General features: G+C 39.5%; 3 protein-coding genes and 1 long non-coding RNA gene across 5 annotated transcripts in view; 2 read left to right on the forward strand and 2 right to left on the reverse strand.

Moving 5' to 3' along the window:
- Positions 1-27,905, forward strand: part of UBAC2 (UBA domain containing 2) — a 286,963-nt gene that overhangs the window by 13,799 nt on the left and 245,259 nt on the right. Inside the window, exons 2-4 of the mRNA XM_032610727.1 lie at positions 10,677-10,804; positions 12,973-13,092; positions 13,959-14,068. Of these exons, the coding sequence (XP_032466618.1) occupies positions 10,677-10,804; positions 12,973-13,092; positions 13,959-14,068 (358 nt within the window). The remainder of the gene's footprint in view (positions 1-10,676; positions 10,805-12,972; positions 13,093-13,958; positions 14,069-27,905) is intronic.
- LOC116742877 (28S ribosomal protein S18c, mitochondrial-like) lies at positions 9,720-10,164 on the reverse strand. Of its 2 annotated transcripts, XM_032610729.1 has the most exons (2): positions 9,934-10,164; positions 9,813-9,872 (listed from the first exon to the last, which is right to left on the reverse strand). In XM_032610729.1, exons 1-2 carry the CDS (start codon positions 10,162-10,164, stop codon positions 9,813-9,815), a joined length of 291 nt encoding a protein of 96 aa, XP_032466620.1. The 2 variants fall into 2 exon arrangements, with proteins under 2 accessions (XP_032466619.1, XP_032466620.1); XM_032610728.1 differs by having other exon boundaries at positions 9,720-10,164.
- LOC116742879 lies at positions 15,121-27,598 on the forward strand. Its single transcript, XR_004346615.1, has 3 exons — positions 15,121-15,131; positions 21,053-21,056; positions 27,460-27,598. It is a non-coding gene; the product is annotated as an uncharacterized LOC116742879 (long non-coding RNA).
- On the reverse strand, positions 18,093-22,355 carry GPR18 (G protein-coupled receptor 18). Its single transcript, XM_032610726.1, has 2 exons — positions 22,128-22,355; positions 18,093-19,245 (listed from the first exon to the last, which is right to left on the reverse strand). The coding sequence occupies exons 1-2, from the start codon at positions 22,161-22,163 to the stop codon at positions 18,217-18,219; spliced, it is 1,065 nt and encodes a 354-aa protein (XP_032466617.1). The 5' UTR covers positions 22,164-22,355; the 3' UTR covers positions 18,093-18,216.

The following is a 27,905-nucleotide window of genomic DNA, read 5'->3' on the forward strand; positions in this document are numbered from 1 at the left end:
GGTAGAATTCACATAACATAAAATTCACCGTTGTAACCATTTAAAAGTGTACAATTATTGACTTAACAGCACATTCACATTGTTGTGCCGTCATCACCAACCACTCCCTAATTGCAGACCATTCTTATCAACCCCCAAAAAAGCGCAGTTCCCATTAAGCAGTCCCTCACCATTCCCTCCCCTTCCCTGCCCCTGACAACCGCTAATCTGCTTTGTGTCTCTGGATTTTTAAATTCTGGACATTTCATGTATATGGAGTCATAATATGTGGCTTTTGAGTCTGGCTTCTTTTGCTTAGTATAATGTTTGCAAGGTTCTTCCATATTGTAGCATGTGTTACTAGCCTGTGTCCTTTTATGACTGATAGTTCGTTGTCTGGATATACCACATTTTGTTTATTCATCTGTTGATAGACATTTGGGTTGTTTCCACTTTTTGGCTCTTAGGATAATGCTGCGATGAATATTCAGGTTTTTGTTTGAATATCTGTTTTCAGTCCTCTTGGGTATATAACTAGGAGTTGAATTGTTGGGTCATGTGGTAATTCTATGTTTAACTTTTTGAGCAACCAAAAAGATACAAGTAAAGTACTAAAAATAGTAAGAGTGAAAATCCCTTTGGACCATGGGCCATGATATAAAGATATCAGATTTCCTTGTTATATATTACAAAAACTTTTTCTTTGGAGTCAGGCAGAACTGGTCCAGATCTCAGCCTAACTAGTTGTGACTTTGAACCAGTTATTTAACCTTTCTTAGCCTATTTTTCACCTAGAACATTCAGATAACTAAGTATTGCCTCAGGTTTACTATAAGCATTCACTGAGATGGTATTACACAGAAAGTGCTTTTTTTAGCACAGTGCTTGGCATAAAGTAATCCACATATACTGTAATAATTATTTTAGGATAATACGCAGTCACCATAGCCTGATTGCTATTCTTTGCCACAGAGAGATGGCTTCGTACTGCGGTCATACCAAAGAGGTGAATGACCCAAAAGGAAACACCTTAAACTTCGGTGTTTTATGTTGTCTTTACTGTAGATGTTTTGCATTTTTATTTTTAGATTAATGCATTGTCTGTCATTCTCAAAATTTGTTACATCCCTGTTTTCAAAAGTGGAAGGACCCACTGTAAAGAAGTGACATTTTTTAACCTTCCATTTGATCACTGCTTGGGTTCCTCATGTATGAACCACTTCCTGGCTCCACTCACATGGGAGGCCAGCAGATTGCTAGCGATTTGCCTTATCTCACTGCGTAAGGATTTAATGAAACTTTTAACTGAGTTAGTAACTAGTTAAACCAAAATTATTTTTTCTAAGTCTTAAAATATTTTCATAAAAATTTAAAACCTCCCGTGAACAGATCATTCAGAGATTGCCACTGTTAATATTTTGATAGGTGCTTTTTAAAAAACCCATGTATTTATGAACTATTTTTTTAAAAGCATTATTCAATATATAATAATGCTACTGGAAATATTGCACTTACTATTTAGGAACATCTTTCCAAAGCATGAAATATTTTTCTACAACCTAGTTCTTAATATTGAGTATTATTCCATTTTATGGATAGAACATAATTTATCTATTTTCCTTTTGGACATTGATGTTTCTAGTTTTTTCAGTATTATAAACAATGCTGTGATGAGCGTCTTTGTAGCAAAAATCTTTGTGTATATCTGTGATAATTACTTTGGGCTAAATTCCTAGATGTAGATTTTTTTTTTGGATCAGAGAGTTTATATATTTTTTTTAAACTTTTGATCAGTTTAACATTTGATAACTACCCACCACTCTGTGTTGTGCCCTCCCAGACTGCCATCTTTTTGTATCTCCATTCACAAGTGCATTTACTTTTGTTACAGAGGGTACCACTTGGATTTCTGTTATTGCTGTTTGTGACTATGTATGTCTTTCAATTAAAATCCACCATGCAGGTGACAGTCCGTTTGGACCATGGAGCTCCATGGCCGCGCAGCATAGGGAGCAGTTTTATTTGTAGTCAGATTGTCAGGGTTTGTTCTTCCACTCCCTGGCCATTAGATCAGACACCTCTTCTTGAACAGCATTCCTGTGTCCTCAGCCTCACCTCTTATTCCATGTATTTCTATACTCTTGTTTGTTGTAACCTGGTCTGATTTGGTAAAGCTTATTTCTCTGTTTTTCCCTTGGGGCTTCTTTTCTGTGGCCACTCTAGACGTTTGAGGGATGATGGATAAAAATGCTTTCCTGTTTCTTCCCTGGGTGATGGTTCTGAGATACATTCACAAGGCTTCTTAGAAAATCCTGTGGGACTCAGCACTTGACAGAAACATCTGTAACTCATAGAGGTGGCCAGCTTCGTAATGAATCCTTGTATTGACTCTCTCTGTGTTTCATTCCCTGTGTCCCTCACTCCTGCTCCCTGGAACCACATTCCAAAGTAAACTGCCTGCCGGCTAGTCTTTGTCTTGCCTTTTATTTTAAGTGGAACCCAGGCTGAGTCATTTGTGATCACGGACAGGTAACTCACTCTTTGAGTCGCAGTTTTCTCATATTATAAATTTGGAGAGGGTCATGTCTACCTCATATAATCCTTTCCTTCACCAGATACTTACTAAAACACTATATGCCAGATACTGTCCTGGGTATAGAAATATATAGTAGTGAGCAAGACAGGTAAGACCCTGCCTTCATTGACTTTACATTCTGATGAGTGAGACGGACAAAGAAGGCAACAAAGACAAATTTCAAATAGTGAAAAGTGCTCTGTATTAAATAAAAAGTCATGAGGGAATGCTGCTGTGAGATGCTGTCTGAAATGAGGACCAAGTGGTGAGGACAGGCTGGATGTGGGGAGAACATCTTGAGCAGAGGTGCTGTGAATGGGACTTTGCACTTGCCAAGTGCTCAATAAACGTTGGATAGTATTAGGAGTAAGGTTAGATCAAAGGGATAACCTGTCATTAACTACACAGCAGTAGGTGACCGGTTTTGTCTCATGAATGGACAAAAATTGGCTTCATAGAATAAGCACATAATTGTACAGGATGTGAATAGGGTTGTGCAGTACGTTTTTCTTTACCAGTGTAGTGAGTTACATTGATTGATTTGCTTTGCATTCCTGGTATAAACTTCACTTGGTTGTGATCTTTATCCTGTTTATGTATAGCTGGATTCAATTTGCTAATATTGTGTTGAGAATATTGCAACAAAATATTAGCAAATTGGTCTGAGATATTGGTCTCTTGTTTTCTTTTAACATCTTTGTTTTTGGAATCAGTGTAATGTTGGCTTCATAAAATGAATTGCAAAGTGTTCTCTCCTTTCTCCGTGGTGGAAGAGTTTATGTAGGATTGGTATTCTTTTTCCTTTAAGTGTTTGGTACAAGTCTTCAGTGAAGCCATCAGGCCTAGAGTTTTCTTTGTTGGAAGACTTTTAACTATGAATTCAGTTTCTTCATTTCTATAGGACTGTTCAAATTTCTTTTTGACTTTGATAAGTAGATTGCATCTTTCAAGGAATTTGCCTGTTTCATCCAGGTTGTCAAATTTGTGGCTAAAATGTTGTTTCTGATATTCCCTTATTATCCTTTAAAAATTATTTTATTTATGATAAAAGTACATACATAAAATTTACCATTCTAACCATTTTTAAGTGTACAGTCCAGTGACATTAAGTGCATTTCACAATGTTGCACAACCCCTTACTAGCCTATTAATGTCTATGGCATCTGTAGTGATGTCCTCTCCTTTATTCTTTTTTTTTTTTTGCGGTACGCGGGCCTCTCACTGCTGTGGCCTCTCCTGTTGCGGAGCACAGGCTCCGGACGCGCAGGCTCAGCGGCCATGGCTCACGGGCCCAGCCGCCCCGCGGCATGTGGGATCTTCCCGGACCGGGGCACGAACCCGTGTCCCCTGCATCGGCAGGCGGACTCTCAACCACTGCGCCACCAGGGAAGCCCCCCTCCTTTATTCTTGAATCTGGTAATTGTGTCTTCTCTTTCTTTCCTGATCAGTCCTGCTAGAGGTATATCAATTTTATTGATCTTCTCAAAGAGTTAGTTTTTAGTTTCATTGATTTTTCTCTATTATATTTTGGTTTTCAATTTCATTGATTTCTGCTCATAATTCTGTCTTTCCATATGCTTGCTTAGGGTTTAGTTTGCTCGTCTTTTTCTAGTGTTTTGAAGCTTGTACTCTTTATTGTTATTTGAGACCTTTTCTCTTCCTGTATAAGCATTTAATGCTATAAATTTCCTTCTAAGCATTGCCTTATTTGCAGCCCACAAATTTTGCTTGGTTGTACTACTTTTTATTCTATTTAACATATATTCTAATTTCCCTTGTGACTCTGTCTTTGACCCAGGTATTATTTAGAAGTATGTTGTTTAATTTTCAAGTACAGTTGGCCCTTGAACAATGTGGGTGTTTGGAGTGCTGACCCCCATGCAGTCGAAAATCCGAGTATAACTCTGTAGTTGGCCCTTCATATCCATGGTTCCGCATCCGTGGATTCAACCAGCCATGGATTGTGTAGTGCCGTGGTATGTACTTATTGAAAAAAAATTGTATAAGTGGACCCTTGACGTTCAGACCTGTGTTGTTCAAGGGTCAGCTGTATTTGGAGGATTTTCCATCCATCTTTCTGTTGTTGATTTCTAGTTTAATTTTGTTGTAATCAGGGAACGTACTTTGTATGATTTTAATTTCTTTAAATTTATAGAGGTGTGTTTTATGGCCCAGAATATGGTCTGTCTTGGGGAATGTTCCTTATCCATTTGAAAAAAAAATGTGTAATTTTTTGTTGTTGGGTGGAGTATACTATAAATGTCAATCAGATCAAATTTATATTGTTTTTCAAGTCTTCTATATTCTTACTGATTGATATGACAACGTATTACAGCGTGGGTGGCTGGCTTAAACAACAGAAGTTTATCTACTTACAAGTCAGGAGACTGGAAGTACAAGATCCAAGCATTGGCAAGTTTGGTTTTTCCTGAGGCCTTTCTTCTTGGCTTGTAGATGTCTTCTCCGTGTGTGTTCACATGGTCTTTCCTCTGTATGTGTGCATCCCTGGTGCCACTTCCTTCTCCAATAAGAACAGATTGGATTAGGGCCCCACCTTTGTGACCTCATTTAACCTTAAACTATCTCTTTAAAGACCCTATCTCCAAATATAGTCGAATTGGGGGTTAGGGCTTCAACATATGAATCTGGAGGAGGGCGGGGGACATTTCAGTCCATGACACTGATTTTCTGTCTACTTGTGTTACTGATTACTGAGAGAGGAGTGCTGAAGAGTCCTACTATATTTGTGGATTTACCTGTTTCTATAAGTTTTTGCTTCATGTATTTTGAAGTCTTATCTCAGCTCTCATATTCTGTGATTCACTATTTGCCCACCTCCACAGTTGAAGAATGGTATAATGAACACCATATACCTACCACCTAGATTCTGCAATTAACATTTTACATATTTGCTTTATTAGATATCCATTCTCTGTTTCATCAATTTGTCTTATTTTTTGGTGGATTTCAAAGTAAGTTGTAGTCACTTTATCTCTAAACACTTAAGCATACATGTTGTTAACTAGAATTTAATAATTTAAAGTTCTTTTTTGTTTTGCGGTAAGCTTCATATGGCGAAATGTACAGATCTTGAGTTAATCGGTAAATTCTGCTGTCCGTAGTAATACTGTATACTTGTCCTGTGATGTGGGACTTCTTGGACCATTGTATATTATCTGTTACTTTCCTCATAGGTTTTTGGGATCTGATTTTTGCTCATCTTAAGAGGAGGACTTAATGGTAGTGTTATCTGAGTTAAGTAATCAGGTCTGTATTTTTAGGGGTTTAGTCCTAGACAGAATTAAAATGATTGTATAAATAGGATCCCTTGTCAATTCAGTAAATATTTTATTTATTTTTAGTCTTTAATTGTGGTAAAATACACATAACATAAATTTGCCATCTTAACCATTTTTAAGTGTGTGGTTCCATGGCATTAAGCACGTTCACATTGTTGTGCATTTGTCGCTAGAACTCTTCATCTTGCAAAACTGAAACTCTATACCCACTAAACAGCTCCCTATTCTTCTCTCCCCCCAGCCCCTCAAAACCACCTTTCTATTTCCTGTCTCTGAATTTGACTCCATAGGTACCTCATAGAAATGGAATCATACAGTATTTATCGTTTTGTGTCTGGCTTATTCCCTTCAGCATAATGTCCAAAAAGTTTATCCATGATGTGGCATGTGAGAATTTCCTTCCTTTTAAAGACTGAATATAATTCATTATATTCTGCTGTATGGATATACCACATTTTGTTTATCCACTTATCCATCAATGGATGCTTGGGTTGCTTTCACCAGTATTTATTGAGCATCTCTTATATATCAGTCACCTTTCATTAGATAAACACTTGTTGACTGCCTTTATGGACCTGATCCTGTTATAGGCATGAGGGATACTGCAGCAGTGAACATACGCAGACAAAATTGTTGCCTTCAAGAGCCTTATATTCTAGTGGGGACTGAGGATGGGGAGATGGACAATACACAGAGAAATGTATTTCTTGATTCCAAATTGCATTTTTTCACATTTTAGTGTTTCTAATATTGGGTTGTACTTTACAGTTGATGACATCTTAGAATTATTTGACAGTGTTTCTTTTTTAGTAACACCTAAAATAATGGTATATCTTACAGTTTGAATCATAGATTTGGTGAATCACTATTAATAAGTCAGTTGTTGATAAGTGCTGTGAAAAAATAAACCAGAACAAAGGGGATAGAGAATTACATGGGGGTATCCACAGATAAGGTGACATTTGAGCAGAGCACGTGTTCAGTACAGGTGATATGTTTTTCATAGCAGGACTTCCTCCCTGCAGGACATAGTGTGTTGGTTCACGTTCTTTTCTCACTCTGGACTGGTAACAGCTTGTGGACTAGTTACTTTGAGCAGCATTGGTATAAAGGGTAGAGCCCTAGGAGGTGGGGGGTGGAGATGGGGGTTAGGGAACAGTTTGCAAGGTGGGCCCAGATCTTGTAGGCATGGTAAGGGCGAGGGTGACAGAATTTTCCATCTTAGGAACTGGCAACAGTTCTGGCTCGCCACAAAAACTTTGGGTCATCTTTGATTTCTCCATTTGCCCATACATTATACCCAGTTAGTCAGCAAATCCTGCCTGCTGTACCTTCCAAACATACCCCAGTTCTGACCACTCTCACTACCCCCACCCAAACCACCCTGGTCCAGGCCATCATCATCTTTTGTCTGGATTATTATGATAGCCTCCTAACTGGTCTCCTTTCTTCTATGCTTGCCTTCCTGTAATCTCTTCTCAATTTAGCAACCAAAGCAATCCTTTGAAAACATGTCTGATGATGTTACTCCTTTCCTTAACGTCCCCAAGAGCATCCTGTCACTCTCCAAGGAAAGTAAGTCCTTATGGCCTATAGGGTTCTACACTGTTTGCTCCTCGACTTCTTTGGCCTTATATCGTGCCTCTCTGCTTTTCACTTATTCTGCTGTTAGCTGCCTTGGCAGCCTTACTGTTTCTTGATCGTACTGAGGATGTTCCTGTCTCACAGCACTTGGACTTGCTCTTTTCCCTGCCAAGAATACTGCTCCCCAGATATCTGCAAGGCCCACATCCTCAGGTGTCTGCTCAAATTTCACCTTGTCAGAGGACCTTCTAATCATGCTATGAAAAAGAGCACCCTTCTTTCCCCACTAGCACTATGTTTTCCCCTAAACCAGGATAGGCTAGTTATGCTGCAGTAGCAAACGGCTCTAAAATGTCAGGGACCTGAAATGACAAGGTTTGTTTCTTACTGCAGGCGTCTCTCCATTGTGAGTCGCCTGGCAGGGCCTGTTCCGTATTGTCTTGAACTCTGGCGTCCGGCTCGTAGCATAGCCACCATCTTGATCATTGGCCAAGGGAAAGGCCATTCACTGGCTCTCCAATATTTGCCTGGAAGTGACATCTACTATGTTGACTTGGCCAAAGCAAGTCACATTGCCATATGCCACTTCAGTTAGGGGCAGGCGTGGGTGGGTAGCAGTCCTATCTTTTATCTGAAAAGAGAGCAGGAAATCCATGGTGGGTAACACAACCTCGCTCTTTACCCCGCTTAATTTTTCTATAGCATTTATTTGTATCTGACTTGATATTTACCTTGCTTTGTGTATTTTCTTTTCTCTGCTGTCTAGACTGTAGGTACCACAAGGGGAGGGACTTTGTCCATCATTTGCTGCTATACCCCAGGACCTAGGATAATGCATGGTCTGCAGTAGTAGGTGCTTATTAATTGTAGAGACATGAGTGAGAATACCAAAGCAAACCATTCATTTGTTCATATGGTGACATGTAAGCCATTGGGAGTGTGGAGCAGGAAGGTTTGAGGAGAGAGCACACTTACTAGAGAAGAGCAGGAGCATTGCTGGTCCGTGGAGAGTGTCAGTTTGAGATTTGAGACCATGAACCTACAGTGGAATCATGCAGGCAGCAAGGAAGAGGCAGGAATGAATAAATAATGGGGCCCATTGCACACGGATCGGTGAAGTCCACGTTGAAGGAGGAAACCTCCAAGGTGCACATCTGTCACCTCTGCTCCATCTTCGGTCCTGTCGGAATAATAAGGGAGGAGCTTGCCTTTCACCAAGGAGGCCCAGTCTCCTGGGATTGTGATTGCGGTGGTTGGAGCAGTTTTCCCTATATTCATTCTTTATTCACTTCTCACCACTCTTGAGGTAGTGTCTCTTATCTTCATTTTACAGGTGAGGAAAACAGGCTGAAATTGCTCGCGTTAGGACTTAGGTTGGTCAGGCTCACAACCACGGTGCTTTCCGGTACGTTTGGGGTACTAGGTGGTGGGGACTCCGTTTTCTGGGGGGCGGGGAGCTCCGTTAGCTCTTAGATTCCCTGGAGCCTTGATTGCATCTTGGTCGTGAAAATAGTATGCAGCCACTTTACCGATGGTGCCAGTTTAGCTGTTTGTAAGACCTTACCAGAGAGGAAGTAGTTGGGCTATTTTTATATACGCAAACAAGTGCAATTATCACACTATCAACCATAACTAGTAGATTCACTCCCCATTGAAGTGCACCTCACACAATATGAGAACGTCTCTGTCTGAAAGTGTCCGTGACGCTTTCCTGTGGTCTTGCCTGTTGATGATCTGGACATTTCATTCCCTCAAGGAGCTGTGCTAGGCTTTATGGCCAACATAGAGAAGAGAAGGCAGGTGGCCTCCCTCGGGAATCTTTAATGTAGTCGGGAAGGCAAAACAGGTTCCAGACCCTGACTCCTCAACTAGTACCTGGAAACGGGGATGCAGGTTGGGGGAAGAGCCCCTCAGGCTAAAATGGGAGAGACTGATGTAAGGAAGTGGGAACTGAGCTGTTGTTTGAAGTCTGCGTGAGATTTTTTTTTTTTTTTAAGTGAAAATCCCATAGTACCTTTTTTTAATTCATATGTATGGAAAATGTAACCAGTATTAACATTTTAAATAATCTGATTTACTTAATGAACATTCTGATATGGAGAGGAAACTTCACTCTTGAAACACTTTTTCCTCATATAATTTCAAATTATTAAGAATTAAAAACATAATATTTTATAGTTTGATAAGATTTAGCCTATCACTTCTCTACTCAAAGGTTATTAAATCTTACAGTCTGAGCCAGTATTACCACCACACAACTGTAAAATAAATTTATTGATGATAACTTTATAGAATTTACTCCCTGTATTTGATGTTACAAACTTTAGGGTCTTTGAGATATGCAGGATCCTTGTATGTAACTGGCATAAACCCCATTATTTGAGCTCTCTTAATTGCTTTTGTGATTTCTTTTTGTTTCTTCCCACAAAGACCTGCTATGTGCCTTCCATAAATGCATCCAGTAAATGGAGAAATAAACTGGGATAAAAGCTGTACATTCTTATAATCCACACGTTTTCCACACAAGATAGATTTTTTCAGAGGCTCCTTATAAGGATTTTCCATTGGAACAGGCAGGTCCTCATTGCTGGTTACCTGTTTATATTGTGAACAACTTCTCCACAGCACTGCATGAGCCCCAGAATCTGTGAGGCAGACAGCAGCCGTTACGAAGTGCGTTAACATTCTCCTTCCGAGCCCACTGCAGAGGGCTACCATAGCTGCCATGGTTCGTTGCTCTTCCTCTGCGTGAGATTTAGACAAGGCTCCAGGATGCCTGTGGTGGAAAATCTCAGCAGACCACTGCAGGCAGCAATGTTAGCACTTTTAACCGCTTCTTAAATTTCTTAAAGTAAACGTTTATGTACGTGAATCCCAGTCATGCTCAGGAGCTAACTGGTCAGTTTGATAGAAAACATACTCCCCTGTCTATTTCTCTATACTTTGGTGACCGTTTTCTAAAAAGGTATTCCATGTAAGTAAACTTGGTTTGGTCTCGTATAAGAGCCAGATGACAGTGAAGCCCCCATCAGCCGATTTCACTTGTTTTCCAGTGCCGTTTGATCACTTACCTCTGCAGGAAGGATGTTTTGAAAATATATGTTAATAAGAATTAAATTCCAGAGTGAACTTTGTCTTCATTCTAATTCAAAAGAAGTGAATTATCTTGCTTTTCAGTTGTGTGGTTTTTAAAATCTTAGGGACAGTCATTCTGAAAGCAGTTTTGTTTTTCCCTCCAGACAAAGCACCTGTGTCCAAGGGTCTTTTACTGGTCCCCAGTGCCCTGTCCCTCCTGCTGGCCCTCCTCCTTCCACACTGCCAGAGGTTCTTTGTGTACGACCTTCAGGCAGTCAAGGACGACTTCCAGGTGAGCTCCGCTCCACTGGCCTCTGGGAGGGGAGAAGGCAGGACTTCTTTGATTTGCCTTTCTTCCTGCCATTCTTAGTCTCTCAAAGCCTCTAAATTTGTAAGAAATATTATTTATTATTAATATTCCACTAACAAGTAACTTCTCTAGTTGTATTTATTGATAATTTCAGCAAAGCAGATTATCATGAAGCAGTTGCAGTATTTCCTTTTACACATCTCTTTTCAGCTTCAGTTTTTACTCATGGAAATGCAACTTTTAATTTCAAGAGAATTAAACAATGTTAAATCTGTTTTTTGTATGATTAGCATGCATACTTAACATTTTCAAAAACTTGCCTCAGTTTGAATATCTGTTAGAGGAGCTAAGCTCTCTCAGCTCTAATAGATTGAGAGTCTGTGAATTACTTTTATAGTGGTAATTAAACCAAGTAGGAAATTTCTCTTGGGTTTTTGCTGGTGGGAAGAGCAGAAGTCTGTGGCTTTCAAGATTTATGGGTTGATCACATGAAAAATGCTGGTGCTGGGTCTTGTCTGTGAGTTGGAGTGCAAAAGGGGTATTCGGTACCATTTCCAGCTTGGCAGGGATTTCCCCACACCAACAATAAGCAATTCTCAGACACCAACTTGGGTGTCCTACAGTTGAACTCAGTTCTGATGCCATCTTCCCAGAGAGCATCAGATTCCACAGGGTTAGGGCTCAGTCCCACAGGACTGCCCACTGCGCTCGCACTTCAGATGCCAGTCACCAGCCCAGGTAGTTACTTGGACTTCTGACCAAACGGCTATAAATCAGAGTTCCCACGACCCCCTCCCTGAGCTCAATTAATTTGCTAGAACAGTTCACAGAACTCAGAGAAACATTTTATGTACTGGATTACCAGTTTATTATTAAAGGATATAGATGAACATCCAGATGGAAGAGATGCATAGGGCAAGGTAAGGGGAAAGGGTGCGGAGCTGCCGTGCTCTCTCTGAGCCCCACTCTCCTCAGATCTTCACATGTTCATCACCCAGGAAGCTCTCAGAACCCTGTCCTTTTGGGTTTTTATGGAGATTCATTATATAGGCAGGATTGATTAACACTGGCCATTGGCAGTTGATCCACCCTCCAGCCCCTCTCCCTCCCCGGAGGTCAGGGTGTGGGACTGAAAATTCCCACCTTCTAATCACAAGGTTGGTTCCCCTGGAAGCCAGCCGCCATTCTTAGGTGCTTCCAAAAGTCACCTCATTAACATGACAAAAGACACCGTTATAGCTTTCTTCACCTTGGAAATTCCAATGGCAAAGACCAAAATATATTTCTTATTATAAATCACAATATCAGAGAGTGTTAGTGCAAATTATGGTTATAACCTGCCACTTTTCTTTGCTAAATACTTGATTAGCCATTTTAAGCATGATAATCCATTCTTGAGCACTGACATCTTTTCTTCATAGGGATGTCATTAATGCCATTGCTTAGGTGGGCTTTGCCAAGTTCCTGTGATTCAGTTATTTATCCATACTGCTGCTTTCTGTTGGAATATAATAGAGCTTCAGTATGATTTCAGTTGCTGTAATACAATGATTCTTAATCCTGTCTGCACAGTAGAATAACCTACATAAAGTGTTTTTTGTTTTTTGGTTTTTGGTTTTTTTTTTTTGATGCCAAGACCTCACCCTAGACCAGCTGAGTCAGGGAGCCTAGGGGTGGGGCCTGGGCATTGGTGTACTTTTTTAGAAAGATCCCCAGGGGATTCTAGCATATGGCCAGCCCTGAGAACCACTGCTGTAAGGCAATGTCAGGACCCTGTGGCCCTGAGTTGGTACCTTTCTGTTTGGGGGGTTAATTTGGTTCACCTGGCTAAGTTGGCAACAGTCCCCTTCTCCTGTACCACTTTGTGGGCATTTGTGCTCTAGAGGTGGGACCTGCCTGGATGGAGGACAGTCACCCTCTGTCTAGGAGTGCAAATAGCCACACTCTCCTGGCAGAACCTCTTAAGGAGCCCTCAGTGTGCATTTCTAAGAGCTGCTACAGAGATATGGAGAGTTTCAGTTCTACCTTGGGGAATCTGAGCTTAGAGTATTAAAAATAAGCAGTATAACGTAAACGTAATAAATGTGCCAAGGAAGAGACCTGAATAAATCTTACTCCTATTTGTTATTCTTTTTTAAATCCCCATCTAGATTTGGAGGTTGATTTGTGGAAGAATAATTTGCCTTGACTTGAAAGATACTTTCTGCAGTAGTCTGCTTATTTATAATTTTAGGATATTTGAAAGAAGATATGGAAGCAGAAAATTTGCAGTAAGTTTTTATGTATTTTCCCTTTGCTACTTAGGTTATAGAAAAAAATGTTTCTGTTTTCTTGTTTTTAAATAGTTTTATTTTGTTAAGCTTGGTGTTTCATTAACAATTATCTTTTTATTACATGCTCCTCTGTCTGATTTGGAACATGGACAATAGCCAAAGAAAAAATTTAAATTTAAGCGATTAGCATAATAAAATAATAATGATGATAACAGATAATAATATCAGTGTGAGTGGGCAATAACTTTTTTTTTTTTTTTGCTGCACTGAGCCTTTGTTGCTGCGCACGGGCTTTCTCTAGTTGCGGCGAGTGGGAGCCACTCGTCGTTGCGGTGCACGGGCCTCTCATTGCGGTGGCCCCTCTTGCTGCGGAGCACGGGCTCCAGTCACGCGAGCTTCAGTACTTGTGGCTCACGGGCTCCAGAGCACAGGCTCAGCAGTTGTGGCGCACAGGCCCAGCTGCTCTGCGCATGTGGGATCCTCCTGGACCAGGGCTCGAACCTGTGTCCCCTGCATTGGCAGGCAGATTCCCAACTACTGCGCCACCAGGGAAGCCCAGCAATAACCATTTTAATAAGGATTTTTATTTTAATAAAATTCTAATCACTTATTTTGCTTAATGGTTTGTGTATTAGTTGTAAAAATAAGTCATGCTATAAATATCTTTTCTTCAACATACTTAGAAATTATGGAAGTTAATACATTTGACCAATATGGTTTTACTCCCTCACTTTGAAAAGTCTATTCAAACAAAAAACAAACTTTAAAAAATATATATATACCTGAGCTGGTTCTAATTAAATAAATGTTAGTTTCTTTTTAGAAGACTCATCTCTATAATGTTCTTCCTGTTTTATTTTTAGTCCTTTCTGCTGGGTTCCTGGGTTTTGTCAGCGGTGGGTGACTTTATCCTCGTTGAAGCTGTGCGGTATTCCTTTGGTATCACTGCAGCCAGGAATTTGCCTTCTGGATTGTAAGTAGCTATCAAATATTAGCTTAATTCATAACTACTTAAATCTGACTTAAAGCATTATTATACATGAAAGTCAGTAAGAGAATATTTTAAACTTTTAGATATAGTAAAATTGATTTTATATGTAAAAATTCCAGTGTATACTTAACATTTTCATTATGTTCTTGACACAGAATCTGTTTTACACTCACTCTTTTATTTTAGCTTTCAAATCTCATATTTTAGAGAATTTTTAATGAATTTTCTCTTCTGGTCCTGAAGACAGAATTGTGTTTTCATAGTGAAATTTTGTCTTTGTAACTTTGTTAACTAATTAAACATAAAAATACAAAATTTAATTAATTAGATTAGGAAACAAAATTTATTTGTCTGAAGTTAAGCTTCTGAAGAATGATGCTTTTCTTAAATTATATTGTTTATATATTTCCACCAAAGGTAAAAGAAAATCAGTATATAGGTTATAACTTTGTAGCCAATCTGCAGTGGGCAACCTAACTCATAGAGTGTCTGTGCTTTCATATTGTGTTGGTTTTCTTTAAAAACAAAATGAGAAAACATGTATTAATTTATGAAATAATTGGCATTTAGGAGCAGAGTTGTTAGCACATATAAATGCCTTTGAAGCATCTCTGAATTAAGTTTCTGAGACGGTTTTTAAGATATGAGATACTATAAAATAAAGAACATATATTTAAAATTTGTGTGTACTAACTTCAGCCTTATTTTAATTTTCAGTATATATTTTTGAGAACTGTTAGGCTATTGCAAGTACCTTGATTTAGACTCACTTTGGATCTCTATTTTTAAAATACGGTTAGTGATCTTATAGCTCTCACACTTACATTGTTAATATTTATGGTAATAGCTGCCCTTCGTGGGATTTACTGAATTATTGGCATGAGTATTGATGTTTAGTTGTCTTAATAATGTATGATTCTGAATAATATTTTAATGGAGACACATAAAGTTCTGTGTCATAATTATGCAGTTTTTTAGTTTTACGGGTTGTAATTGCAGTTAGACTAAGAAGTTTAAGTTGACTATTCTGCTGTTGTGGTAAATAGTGTAGTCATTAGGAATGATTCCATGTTGATTCAGAAAAGAAGTAGCATTACTAAATCATTAGTTTTCTCCTAACGTTTCTCATTGAGGCCAATTCTTTTTGGTTCTTTATAAGGCCTACTGAGTTGTAGAAGGGTTATGTGTATCGTGTATGTTTGTGTTAGAATAAATTTAGTGGATGGGTAGTAACATAGCTTTTAATTCTTATTTACATCGTCCCCTTGTGTGATGACTTTTTTTTTTCTATTGCACATTGAGTTGAATGACAGTTATTTCTTTGAATGAATGACACTTATTTCTTTATGGAATCGTGACTGGTACGTATAAGGAAGATTGATTCAATTTTGAAGTTGGTGGCAATGTTTTTACTAATTCTTAAGGCCAGAAGGCTTTTACCTATTTAAATCTTAGCTAGTAGCAAGAATTGAAAATTTGAGTAAATTCAAAAGTTATAGGATCCCCTTTGAAAGACAGTGTGAATGTTAATTCAGACATCACCTGAATGAGAATATATTTCTCTTTCCTTTTAAATCATGAAACATTATAATATAGCTTTTTTGAATCTTGACGCGTTCTCAAACATAGACTTCTTGGAACCTAAATCTTTACTTCAATAAACTTTGCATTTTGTAAATATATCTTTTATTTGTTGGTAAGCAAAGCTTCAAAAACTCAGGAGAGGAAACTTTTCTAGTCAATGTGTTTTATAATTTGCAGTGTTTTCCACATAATGTCTTGTTACCTTTTTCTTTCTCATCAATGCCAAGTTTACCTGCACTTCCTGCAATTCTTCACTTCTTATTTAATTCTCTCTCTCTCTTTTTTAACCTCACCACTATTAAAACTTCTCTTATAAAGGTCACCAGTATCCAACTAATTCCTAAAGCCAGTGGCTTGTTTTCAGTTGTCTTATCTGACCTTTCAGTGGCACATTAAATGCTTTTGACATCCCATTATTTCATGAAATAACCTGCTCGCCTGAATCCTAGCACACTACTCTCTCCTGGTCCTCTTTGACCTCCTTTACTCTTTGCAGCTCCTTTCTCAAGCTTACTCCAGGTGCTCTCTCTGTGCCGTCGCGTCCACCCCCACGACTTCAACTACAGTTAGCATCTGTTATTTGTTTCCCAGCTCTCTATTTCCAGTCCATATTGCTTTCTTGATCTTTCTTCAGTCATATTTCCTAGTGACTTCTAAGACTCAAGGAAAATTCATCATGTTCAGAAGCTCTTACCTCCTCTGATCACCTCTCTTTTTGCACTCTTATCTCCTCCTCCTTCTGTACTCCATATTTTAATTAATGGCGTTTTCATCTACTCAGTCATCCAAGCTGGAAATCTTTCCCTCTTCTCATCAGTGGCGTAGGGCACCGACTTTTATTCATTCAAAGTCCTATGTAAGTCAGCTTTTCATCGCATCTCCTTGACTCCATCTGTCATTATCCCGGTCTTAACTAGTCTTTTCTTGCCTAGATTTTTGCAGTAATTCTCCAACTAGTCTTCCTATCAATTCCAAAGTATTTCATGCAATGTTTTCAGAAGTTATCTTTCTAAAATAGAAGTTTGACCATGCTAATCTTCCTTTTAAAAACCTCTAAGTCCTTATTTTCTTCAGGATAAAAATCAAGCTTCTTCAAGGTGGCATCAGGGCCATCTAGAATAGTACAGATGGCTTAGACTTTGCCATCACATAGACCAATTTACCTGAGATTCCAGCTCTGCCATGTATTATTTGTGTGTCATCTTGAGCAAGTTACTTCTCTCAACTTCCCTCATCTGTAAATTGGGGCTCATACTCTGTAATTCACAGGGCAGTGGAGGAAACTAAGTAAGGTCACCTATGCAGACATCCTAGCAGTAGCAGCCTCCCCACCCCACATATTGTTGTTTGTTTCTTTCCCTTCAAAGCCCTCATAATCTGACCCCAGTCCAATGTTTCAAGCCACTCCCCCATCAGTCATTCAGCTTTCTTAACATGCTATGTATTTGTATTCTCGTACCTGCTGGTTTTCTTTCTGCACCCTGTTGCCCTTTGGCAGGACTAATTGTCCTTTTTTTAAATAAATTTATTTATTTTATTTTATTTATTTTTGGCTGCATCGGGTCTTCATTGTGGTGCGCGGGCTTCTCATTGCGGTGGCTTCTCTTGTTGCGGAGCACGGTCTCTAGGCCCACGGGCTTCAGTAGTTGTGGCACGTGGGCTTCAGCAGTTGTGGCATGTGGGCTCAGTAGTTGTGGCTCCGTGGGTTCTAGAGCACAGGCTCAGTAGTTGTGGCGCATGGGCTTAGTTGCTCTGCAGCATGTGGGATCTTCCCGGACCAGGGCTCGAGCCCGTATCCCCTGCATTGGCAGGCAGATTCTTAACCACTGCGCCACCAGGGAGTTCCCCCCCGACTAGTCTCAAGTAGAGTCTGGTGCATACTCGGCTCTCAGTAAGTGTTTATTGAATGACTATAGTCTGTTTCCAAAGGAAAATGAATTTAGAGTAGGTGGGGGCTGATGGCAATGGCCTTTACAGCACCCTCAGGTGCTTGCTTCTGCAAATTTTGCTCTGCAGCAGTAACAGTGATGAGTTGAACATAGTTGTTTGTGTAGGAATCATGGAAGTTTGGTGTTTAGAATACAAAGTACTGGATTTAGACCACCAATTTGGAGTATAAATTAGACCAAAGGGAGCTGCATCTAGTTGGAAAATAATTCAATCAAATTATTTCAAACAATAGCTCCAATATTTTGCCTGCTGACCTGATTGACATCATGACTCACCTGCACATAGAATTAAATCCAAAAAGTCAACTATGTATTTAGATGAGGCTTGAATATGAAACACGAATTGGATGCTTTTCTCCCAGTAATTCATGAAAATGTTTTATACAGGTTTTAAAAGTAAAGATAATGAATTTATTAAAATACTTTAGTGTATTTAATTATGCTGCCACAGTAATAAGATCTCACAAAGGAGGAAGAGTTCTTAAAGTTTATTGTTTGTTTTCGGGAGAGAAGGGACTTGATGATATCATACAGAATATCCACTGACCCTAAGTTAGTAAAGTGAATTTAAAGAGATCGAAGACAAGCAATGACCGTTCATAACATTTCACTGTTTATGTTGCTTAGGGACCGTAAACTACCCGAGCGGAAGCTCTTTCTGCGCACGCTCCGAAGATAATTGCGGTATAGCATGACACTAATGACTCGAGCCTGAAATTGTTTTGAAACAATGTAGTAGAGAATCACATCCAGACAGGTGCTGAGGTTCATGAGGAAGGTGGCAAAGGCTCCCCACGGGTTGTAGCTGTTCTCCTCCCCTCCCAGCATCAGGAAAGCAAAGCAGATGTGGAAAGGCATGAAGCAGACGAGCACCTGCACCATGAGCGTGATAATGATCCGTATAGACTTCTTCTTGACTTTTGGCTTCAGCTTAGATGTCTTACCGTGAAGGAGACTATGAATAATGACCAAGTAGCACCCAATCATGATGAACAGAGGAATTAAGAAAAAGAAAATCAGTCGAGTGAAGTTCAGCGCATTAATAGCTTTTAAGTGGATGATGTCAGAAATCTTGAGGCAGGTGGCAGGGTTGGAGGCTTTATCTGGGTCTTCATAGAGCAGTAGGAGTGGGATGGTGGTTGTCAGGGTCATTATCCAGACTCCCACACACGCTAGCATGGCCTTGCATGTGTTTTTAAGTTCCTTGGTGTGTTTTGGCTGTACAATGGCCATGTATCTGTCGGCACTAATGAAAGCAAGAAGCCATAGAGCAATACTTGGATAAAACACTGTGAGAGCCCCAAGAATCTGGCAGAAGTACTCTCCAAATGGCCATTCACCTTTTGCATAATAAAACATTCGAAAGGGTAAGCTCATTATAAATATCAAGTCCAGTAGTGCCACATTCATCATATAGATGGTTACAGTGGTTCTCTTCTTGGTGGTACAACTGAAAACCCATAAGGCAGTGACATTAACGAATAAGCCAGTTATGAAGATACAGCTGTAGAAGACAAGGGCTGCTGTTTTGTATTCGTCTGGATATGGGTCGATAGAAGGGCCAGGTTGAGCTTGACTGTGAGGGGTGGTCATCTTATAGCTTGTTGTGGGCATGACACTTAGAAACTGTAAAATAGTTAAGAATAAGAGGAATAAAACTCTTTGTTGAAAAAATAAATGCTTAACATTCTCACACTCGACTTGGCATATCAGTGGATTTTAATTTTGACAGTATTTTATGTCATAGAGTCAATATATGTGTCTTAGTGTTTATTAAGAAATACACTCCCTAGGTATTATTACTAATATGTACTAACATATCAGTGTATTAAGATGGTCTGGTGTGTCATGATGCACTGGCAAATGTATTCATTTCCTCTCTGTAGTGTGAAATTGGGTAACAATTGTGCCTATGGTAGGTATCCTTTGTTTGGGACTAATTGGGGAAAAGCCATTCTGAAGTTTGAATCTTAGAAAATATTGATAGTTTGCCACCTTTTATCATCTTCATTCTGTTTCAGTATTTGGTAACCCAGATTAGTAATGTCCAAATAATGAATTTTTACTCATTAAATATAATTTTAATATATAAATTATGTATTAGAAAACTAATAAAAAAACCATATAACTGGTTGCTTACTGAATATTCACAGTAATTCTCATTTGAGAGCAGGAACTTTTCCTTTTTACTGCTAAATCCCCACTGCCTGATGAGTACATAGTAGATACTCAGTAAGTAATATTTGCTGAATTGATGGATAAGTGAAGGAAGGAAACTTAGGCAGGGTGACCCAGAGCAAGCACTCTCTAGTTTGTCAATGAAGTCTTGCTTAATTGGCCATTAAACCATTTTGTTTTTTTTAAGTGGCAAACACTTCTTCGTAGTATTATGTTCTCTCTAGATTATCATAGGTCTAGAAACAGCAGTGTCTTGTGCCATGGTATACAGATCAAGAACTTTTACTCTCTCTGTTTTTTTTTTGGCCACACCTTGTGGCATGAGGGATCTTAGTTCCCCGACCAGGGATCGAACCCGTACCCCCTGCACTGGGAGTGCAGAGTCTTAACCCCTGGAACTGCCAGGGAAGTCCCACAAGAACTTGACTCTTAAAACAATAGATGGGCTAGGTTTTAATGCACAGTTGGGAGTGCCTAATGCTGAGTCTTCCAGATGGTGTTTACCAGTGCCCCAGAAGCGGATTACACTGCTGCAGTGGTGCATGGAGAGCAACACCTTGAGAATAAGATATTGCTAGTATATGGGCTTCCCTGGTGGCACAGTGGTTGAGAATCTGCCTGCTAATGCAGGGGCCACGGGTTCGAGCCCTGGTCTGGGAAGATCCCACATGCCGCGGAGCAACTAGGCCCGTGAGCCACAACTACTGAGCCTGCGCGACTGGAGCCTGTGCTCCACAACAAGAGAGGCCGCGATAGTGAGAGGCACACGCACCGCGATGAAGAGTGGCCCCCGCTTGCCGCAACTAGAGAAAGCCCTCGCACAGAAACGAAGACCCAGCACAGCCAAAAATAAATTAATTAAATAAAGTACCTATCTAAAAAAAAAAAAAGATATTGCTAGTATAGTAACTTTCATGCCCTCACTCTACCGAGATCCAGAAGCGTAAGTATTATTTGTCAAATTTAATTTTAAAAAAGGAATATCAAATACAAATAGTTATTAGTAAGAAGTCACTCAGTAACTTTATGTGTTTGCAGAAACTAATTTCCACCCCCCACCCCCCGCAAATGCCCATTTCTACTGGAAGGGAGTTTAGCTGTGACCCCCTCAGTGTGAAATTTCTATCACCCACGATATAACATCAACAACAGTGATTTTAAAAATAGACTCGCTACAAAGAGATGGAACCTTGTGGCATCCCCCTTGAAATATGGAGGTGTAAGAAAAGTTTCCCTCAAAAATGTCACTTTGCAGAATGGTCTCTCTCTCATTCAGCCCTGAGTCTCTGTTTAGTGAAAACTGGGGGAGGTTAGCCATCTGGTAGTGGCATCATGGGCTGTAATTTAAAATTAATTTGAGCAGTTGCTGAGGACAAACACAAGGTATGAATTTGTTTTCTTCTCCCTCCTTTCTTCCCTTCCTACCTTCCTGACTGTAGCGAGTTTGCCAGATATTTAGGTTAAATATGATTTTGGAGTAGAATTCTATATATTTAAAAGCCTGTGTTTATTAAAATTTCCAAATATTGTGTTGACTAGAATATTAATTTCTCTAAAATGAGAAAAATACTACATAGAAAAATTAACTCTCTAGTATTATCATACAAAGGAAAATAATTTTAGAGACTTAACTCATTATTAACTTTCCATGAATTTTTAGATAGTAAAAATTGTAATGTAAATGACATTTTGTATCCTTTTTTCTTTTGTATCAGAACTCCCTCCACCCATCCTTATTCCCGAATTTTGTCACATAAATTCCTTACTTACAAACCATTTTTGAGTAAATCTTTTTCCCCTCATTGGGTTCAAGCTGACTTTATGTCACCAACAGTTGTGTTCATTTGCTTAAGGTTAACTAAAATACGTGTGATGCATGTGTTTTAAAGGCATTACCATACAGGTTGTACTCTGTACACACGGATAAATTTTTGGATAAATATTGAAAAGTGATTGGCTTTTAAGTCAGCATTTTAAAAGCTTTAGATTCCGTGATTAGATAGTCTTTTCTTAAAAGACTTTAAGTACATTCTGTGAAACAATGTAATTGAAACCAGGTGACAAAGACTCCGATATTTATGATTTATTGTATCAACATTTTCTTTAAGTTTAAAAAACTTACATTTACTATTAAGGTAAAACAGTATTGAAAATAAATGAAACAGCATGTTAATAATGTAGGAAGATGACAGTATATCCCGTTTGAGGGTCCTTCACCAACACAGTTTCCGTAATATATTATTAAAATAAAACAAGGATTTTGAGATTTAGTAAATAAGTACAGCATTATTTCTGATAATCTGTGATGAAGTTAATTAAATGCTACTTACCTCCTGTCCATCAAAGGCTGTGTTTGAGAGGAACATTTCTCCGTATACCCAGTTCTGTAAAAGGGATTTCTTTGAGTTGCTTGTGTTAAAATAGCTCTTTCTAGAAATGGTATATTTAAGAAATGCTGTATTTCTTTTGTTTTAGGTTCTTCCGTTGCTTTAAGAAGTTGTTTCAAATATAATACTCGGTATAGGAGTTGGTACTTGTTCAGCTGTAATCGCTGCTTTGTCTCTTTCAGGAAGTACTCTCTGAAATAAGGCTTTTTCAACTTATGACTTTGCCCTGGATGTGGTTTTTCTCTTTCACAAATGATTTGTTTATGAAGTCATGCTTAGCATAAGCTCCCCATGAAATGATGGCCTATATTTAAGAGAATCATACAGAAAGGAGAAAATGTCTTGAGTTTGTTTACTTGGTGCTTAAAGTCTGCATCATCTGTTGAAAGAGAATGAGATTTGATGTTGACTGAATAGAATTCATAGTATAACTTAGTTTCTAAGCTGTGTGACTTTGTCTAGTTACTTAAGCACTCTGAGCCTTTGTTCCTGCTTAGTTTCTATAGTGCTAAAATAGAGATAATACCCATCTGGTAGAATTTTGAGGACTCTAAACCAGAGAAGTCCAAGGGCTAACCTGGCACCTAGTAGGTAACTTCCAAACAGCGTTAACCCTTTACTACAAAGTTCCTAAAATCATTGAATATCCACTTTTTACTGCTAAACCATTTCTTTTTTTTTTTGCGGTGTGTGGGCCTCTCACTGTTGTGGCCTCTCCTGTTGTGGAGCACAGGCTCTGGACGCGCAGGCTCAGCGGCCATGGCTCACGGGCCCAGCCGCTCCGCGGCATGTGGGATCTTCCTGGACCAGGGCACGAACCCATGTCCCCAGCATTGGCAGGCGGACTCTCAACCACTGCGCCACCAGGGAAGCCCTAAACCATTTCTAAATGGTAGAAATTTTGGGACCCTCAGTTATTTGCTTCTGCTTTGCATATACCTTTACCTACTTTGGTTTGCTTTATTTATTAAGTCCCCAATGCTTCATATCCCTTTTCTGTCACATGGACGTCTAGAAGTAATTCCTTTTGCAAAAACATCCCTACAAATTGTTAAGAACTTTGGAAGTCTTTAGTGGAATAATTTACATATTAGGAGTATTTTAACCTAAGAAGGGAAGTGAGACCAACGAAAAGGGAAGTGAGCAACCCCAATCATTGCCTGCCTGCCTAGTTACATTAAAGTTTTTACTTTCTCTTTTCTTTAAAAAAAAAATCATAATTTCCTTTGCTTGTACTAAAATTTTAATCATCTTTATACTTGGTTATGCGTGATTTACCAGCCTTTAAAAGGTACATGAACTTGACTGGTGTTTTAATTTAAGACAGTTTGAGGTCACATGCTCCGTTTTTTTTTTTTTTCTCAGACAAAACCGTAGTAAATCTGTGACTTATAAGTTGCTTAAATCCTTTCCTTTGGTGATTAAAGTACTTTTAATTATGTTAATGCCAGAGTAATGGGTTTTAGAAGCACAAGCAACAGCCACAGCAGCTATTTCTTGTATAAATGAGGATTTGAGGCCCAGAGAGGGCCAGTGACTTGCTGCAGAACTCAGACAACCAGGCCCAGCCTCTTCTGTGCCAAGTTCAGGGCCCTCCCCTTTCTGCCCTAGCTGCTGTAAAGACTTCCCGTTGTGAGGTGGTTACATTGACTTATTCACTAGACATGATTTGCTCATTGCTGAATTACAGTAATCAGTTTTTTATACATGGAGTTATGTTTCATACGCAGGCTAGGAGTTTGATATTTCACTTGGAGATAGGAACCTCTTATCTGCAGATCCAATCTTTTCATTGCCTTAATTTCATATAGCCTGTGACAGGTCTTCTAAAATTCAGTATTGATTAGTGTTCTCTGTGCTGCTGAAATCAACAGGCACAGGGAAGGCATATATCTCATTAAGACAAATCCCCTTGTACACAGGGAGATTCTTTTTTCTGACTTGCCAGTCTCTCAGAGAGAGGTACCCAGGGGCACAGCTTGAAGGTGGGTCCCGCCTTTCTCTCCATCTTAGCCTTACGGGATCTCCTACTCCTGGCCTTTCACAGGCTGTTCCACCAACAGCTGTGACATTCCTTCCCACCGCACTCCCATCTCTTGGCTTGGGCGGCTGCTATTTATCTTAAAAATTTTAGCTTAGATGCTGCCTTTCCTAGGAAGTTTTCTCTGACCCCTGAAGCTGGTTGATTATTCGCCCCTGTAAGGTTCCTTAGCACTGGATTCTTACCCCTGTAGTGGCTTGTGTTTGTATTATTATTGGGAGTTTATTTGCCTTTTATCCTTCACTACGTTGAGGTCCTTAAGGGTTTGCATGTGTTGTATATGTATGTATTTAACAGTCAGTTAGTAAATACTGGTTGAATGTGTGACTGAAAAAGAAGGTGAAGAAATGGAGGGTCGAATTACTGAGCCCAGTGTCAGCATCAGGGACACTTTGACTTGCTAATGTGAGGGGAACCCCCCAGTCACAAGGCAGACTGGAGGCAAGACCCACTGTCCTTCTCTCCATGACCCTGCAGCAATTAGCATTGTTGTCTGTGCTCGTGGCTCGTCACACAATAATTTTATGTTGGAAAAGAATTACAGTTAAAAAAAAATTTCCCCCAAACCATTTGGCAACAAGTAAGTAAACAACGGATCAAGAATTAAACCTTTGGGGCTTCCCTGGTGGCGCAGTGGTTGAGAGTCCGCCTGCCGATGCAGGGGACGCGGGTTCGTGCCCCGGTCCGGGAAGATCCCACATGACGCGGAGCGGCTGGGCCCGTGAGCCATGGCCGCTGAGCCTGCGCGTCCGGAGCCTGTGCTCCGCAACGGGAGAGGCCACAACAGTGAGAGGCCCGCGTAGCAAAAAAAAAAAAAAAAAAAAAAAAAAAGAATTAAACTTTTATAGTGTCTGGTTTGCCTCTTTAATACTTGAACCTAATGAAATTTTTATTCAAATAGAGGAGCTTATCTCATTCGGGGACCAATATTCATGCAGCTTTAATTTCCTTACTTATTTTGGGATATGAATGAAAGAAATGTTTCACCTTGCAAAAGAGGGATTTCACAGAGTTTCCTTCACTTTATAAAGTCATCTGTTTTAGCTCCTTTTTTTTTTTTTTTTTTTTTTTTTTTTGCGGTATGCGGGCTTCTCACTGTTGTGGCCTCTCCTGTTGTTAATAGACACAGTAAATCCCCATTATAAAAACATGCTCTTTGGGACTTCCCAGTGGTTAAGAATCCACCTTCCAGTGCGGGGGACACAGGTTCAGTCCCTGGTCGCGGAACTAAGTAAGATCCCACATACTGTGGGGCAACTAAGCCCATGCCCTCTAGAGCCCGCTCACCACAACTAGAGAGCCTGTGCGCCACAACTAAGACCCGACAGAGCCAAATAAATAAATATTAAAAAAAAAAAAGAAAACGTGATGTTATATCAGAGATTTGTCTCTGCCACAGATAAAATTGTATTTCTCATTCTTAACACATTTCTCTGTACCTCAGCAAGTGTTAGTGAGGCTTATCCTAGTTCCTCAGACCAGTATTGTGATGAGGGGCCCACTGTAGTTACTGTTTATCTTTCCCAGCTCAGGTGGCCATCAGCACACACAGCCAGAGCAGTTGGTAGACAGCCAGTCCCCAGAAAGGAGAGGTGGTGAGGGACATGGGGGAAGTCCCGAACTAGGGTGAAAATCTTATCATTTGGCCCTGACGGTCTCCCACTTTGATCTTATGGAATCTTTGTGCCATACCCCTTTCTTTTTCAAGCTTGCATCTAAACTTACTGCTCTTTTTTGAGGGGCAGATATATTGAATAGTGGTTTCTGGATAAAGAAGACTGAGATACTATTTGTTTAAAACTATTTTATTTTAAATCCAGCAACTTACAACTGTAGTCTTATAGCCAAATTAGTATGGACCTCCTTTCCACTTGATTTCCTAAATTGTATTATAAATTTAACATTTCCCAAATTCCTTTTCCTTGGCAATTTTTGTTCAGTTTCACAATTTTACAGACATACGGGCAATCAGATGATTACTTACCTCACAGCAAGCAAGTTGAACCCAGATAACCAAAATGATAGATAATTCTAAAAATAAAATAATTAATTAATTCTAAAAATAAAATTGATCTAAATTGGCAATCAAAGTAGAGTTCCCTAAAGATATTAAAGATTCTTTCACTTAGAGGATCTTAGGAGAAGGCATCAACATGACAGTGAAATCATTCCTGGACCCACCGAAATCCCAGGCCAAGAGTTTGCAGGGTGACATCTCATTAACTGCGTGGAGAGCCATTCAGTGGTCCCCAGGCACAGCCAATAAATTGGAACTCTCTGGTTATTGTGATGTACATGGCCACCTCCTACAGATTCTGGTCTCACAGTTAAAGGAGACATGTAGAGGGAGATGAGTTTCTAGGGGAAAATATCTAGTAATATGGTGAAGTAGCAGCGTAGAAGAAAAAGGTATTGTGGAGAGTCAGGATTGGTAAAGAAATGAGAGGTGTGTTATTGAGTTACTTAAATCCAAACTTGTGTACTGGTGTGTGTGATGGAGGATTTTAGTATCAGGCATCTGTATACTAAAAAGTAACTCCATGACTATAGGTTGAAGTTTGTTGGTTTAAAAAGTTACTTAGGATTTTTTATTATCTCTGCTATTACTCTTATCTGTATTATCAGAGGTGAACAATCATTAAGCAGAGGTCCAAGTGCTTTACATGCTTCACTGAATTTAACCATTATGCCAACAGCAAAGTATGTTGAGGACACAATAGTTGTATGGATGGTGTAACCCAGGGATATTTACTCAGGAGTCTCAGATTGTGAGATTGTGTTGTACTCTTTCTGTATTATGGTATTGTACTTTGTTTTAGTAAATTTTGTTGAAGTTGGTCCTACTTAATAGAGAATAATCAGAATAGTAATTTGATCTGTAGCAAAAGAATCTTCTGAGGGAAGAGACCATCCTTTCCTTTCCCTGTTTCTCACTAATGAGTTGATATTCCCAAGGAAAGATTTTGTAACTGGATTCTGTCAGCCTGTAAGTTTAATTTTGGGAGGGAGATCTCTGCCATTCAGTGAGCCAAAGACTTTTAAGCACTCAAAAATGCGTATATCCAAAAGGTTGGTAAACATGTATAAGTATGCTGGACCTCATAAGTAATCGGGAAGCGAAAATTAAAACCATAATAAGGATGTTACTACCCACTCACCAAAATGGCTGCAGTGAAAAAGACTAACAACAAGAAGTGCTGGCTGAGTAGTATTCCATTATATATACTCAGCCAGCACTGGAATATTACTTGTCCATAAAAAGAAACGAAACGGAGTCATTTGTAGTGAGGTAGATGGACCTAGAGTCTGTCATACAGAGTGAAGTAAGTCAGAAAGAGAAAAACAAATACCTTATGCTAACGCATATATATGGAATCTAAGAAAAAAAATGGTACCGATGAACATAGTGGCAGGGCAGGAATAAAGACATAGACATAGAGAATGGACTTGAGGACACGGAGGGGAATGGGGAAGCTGGGGCAAAGTGAGAGTAACATCGACATATGTACGCTACCGAATGTAAAATAGCTAATGGGAAGCAGCAGTATACCACAGGGAGATCAGCTTGGTGCTTTGCAACGACCTAGAGGGGTGGGATAGGGAGGGTGGGAGGGAGACGCAAGAGGGAGGGGATATGGGGATAGATGTATGCATGTGGCCGATTCACTTTGGTGTACAAC

Source organism: Phocoena sinus, chromosome 18, assembly GCF_008692025.1.
Source record: "Phocoena sinus isolate mPhoSin1 chromosome 18, mPhoSin1.pri, whole genome shotgun sequence".
Taxonomy (NCBI): Eukaryota; Metazoa; Chordata; class Mammalia; order Artiodactyla; family Phocoenidae; genus Phocoena; species Phocoena sinus.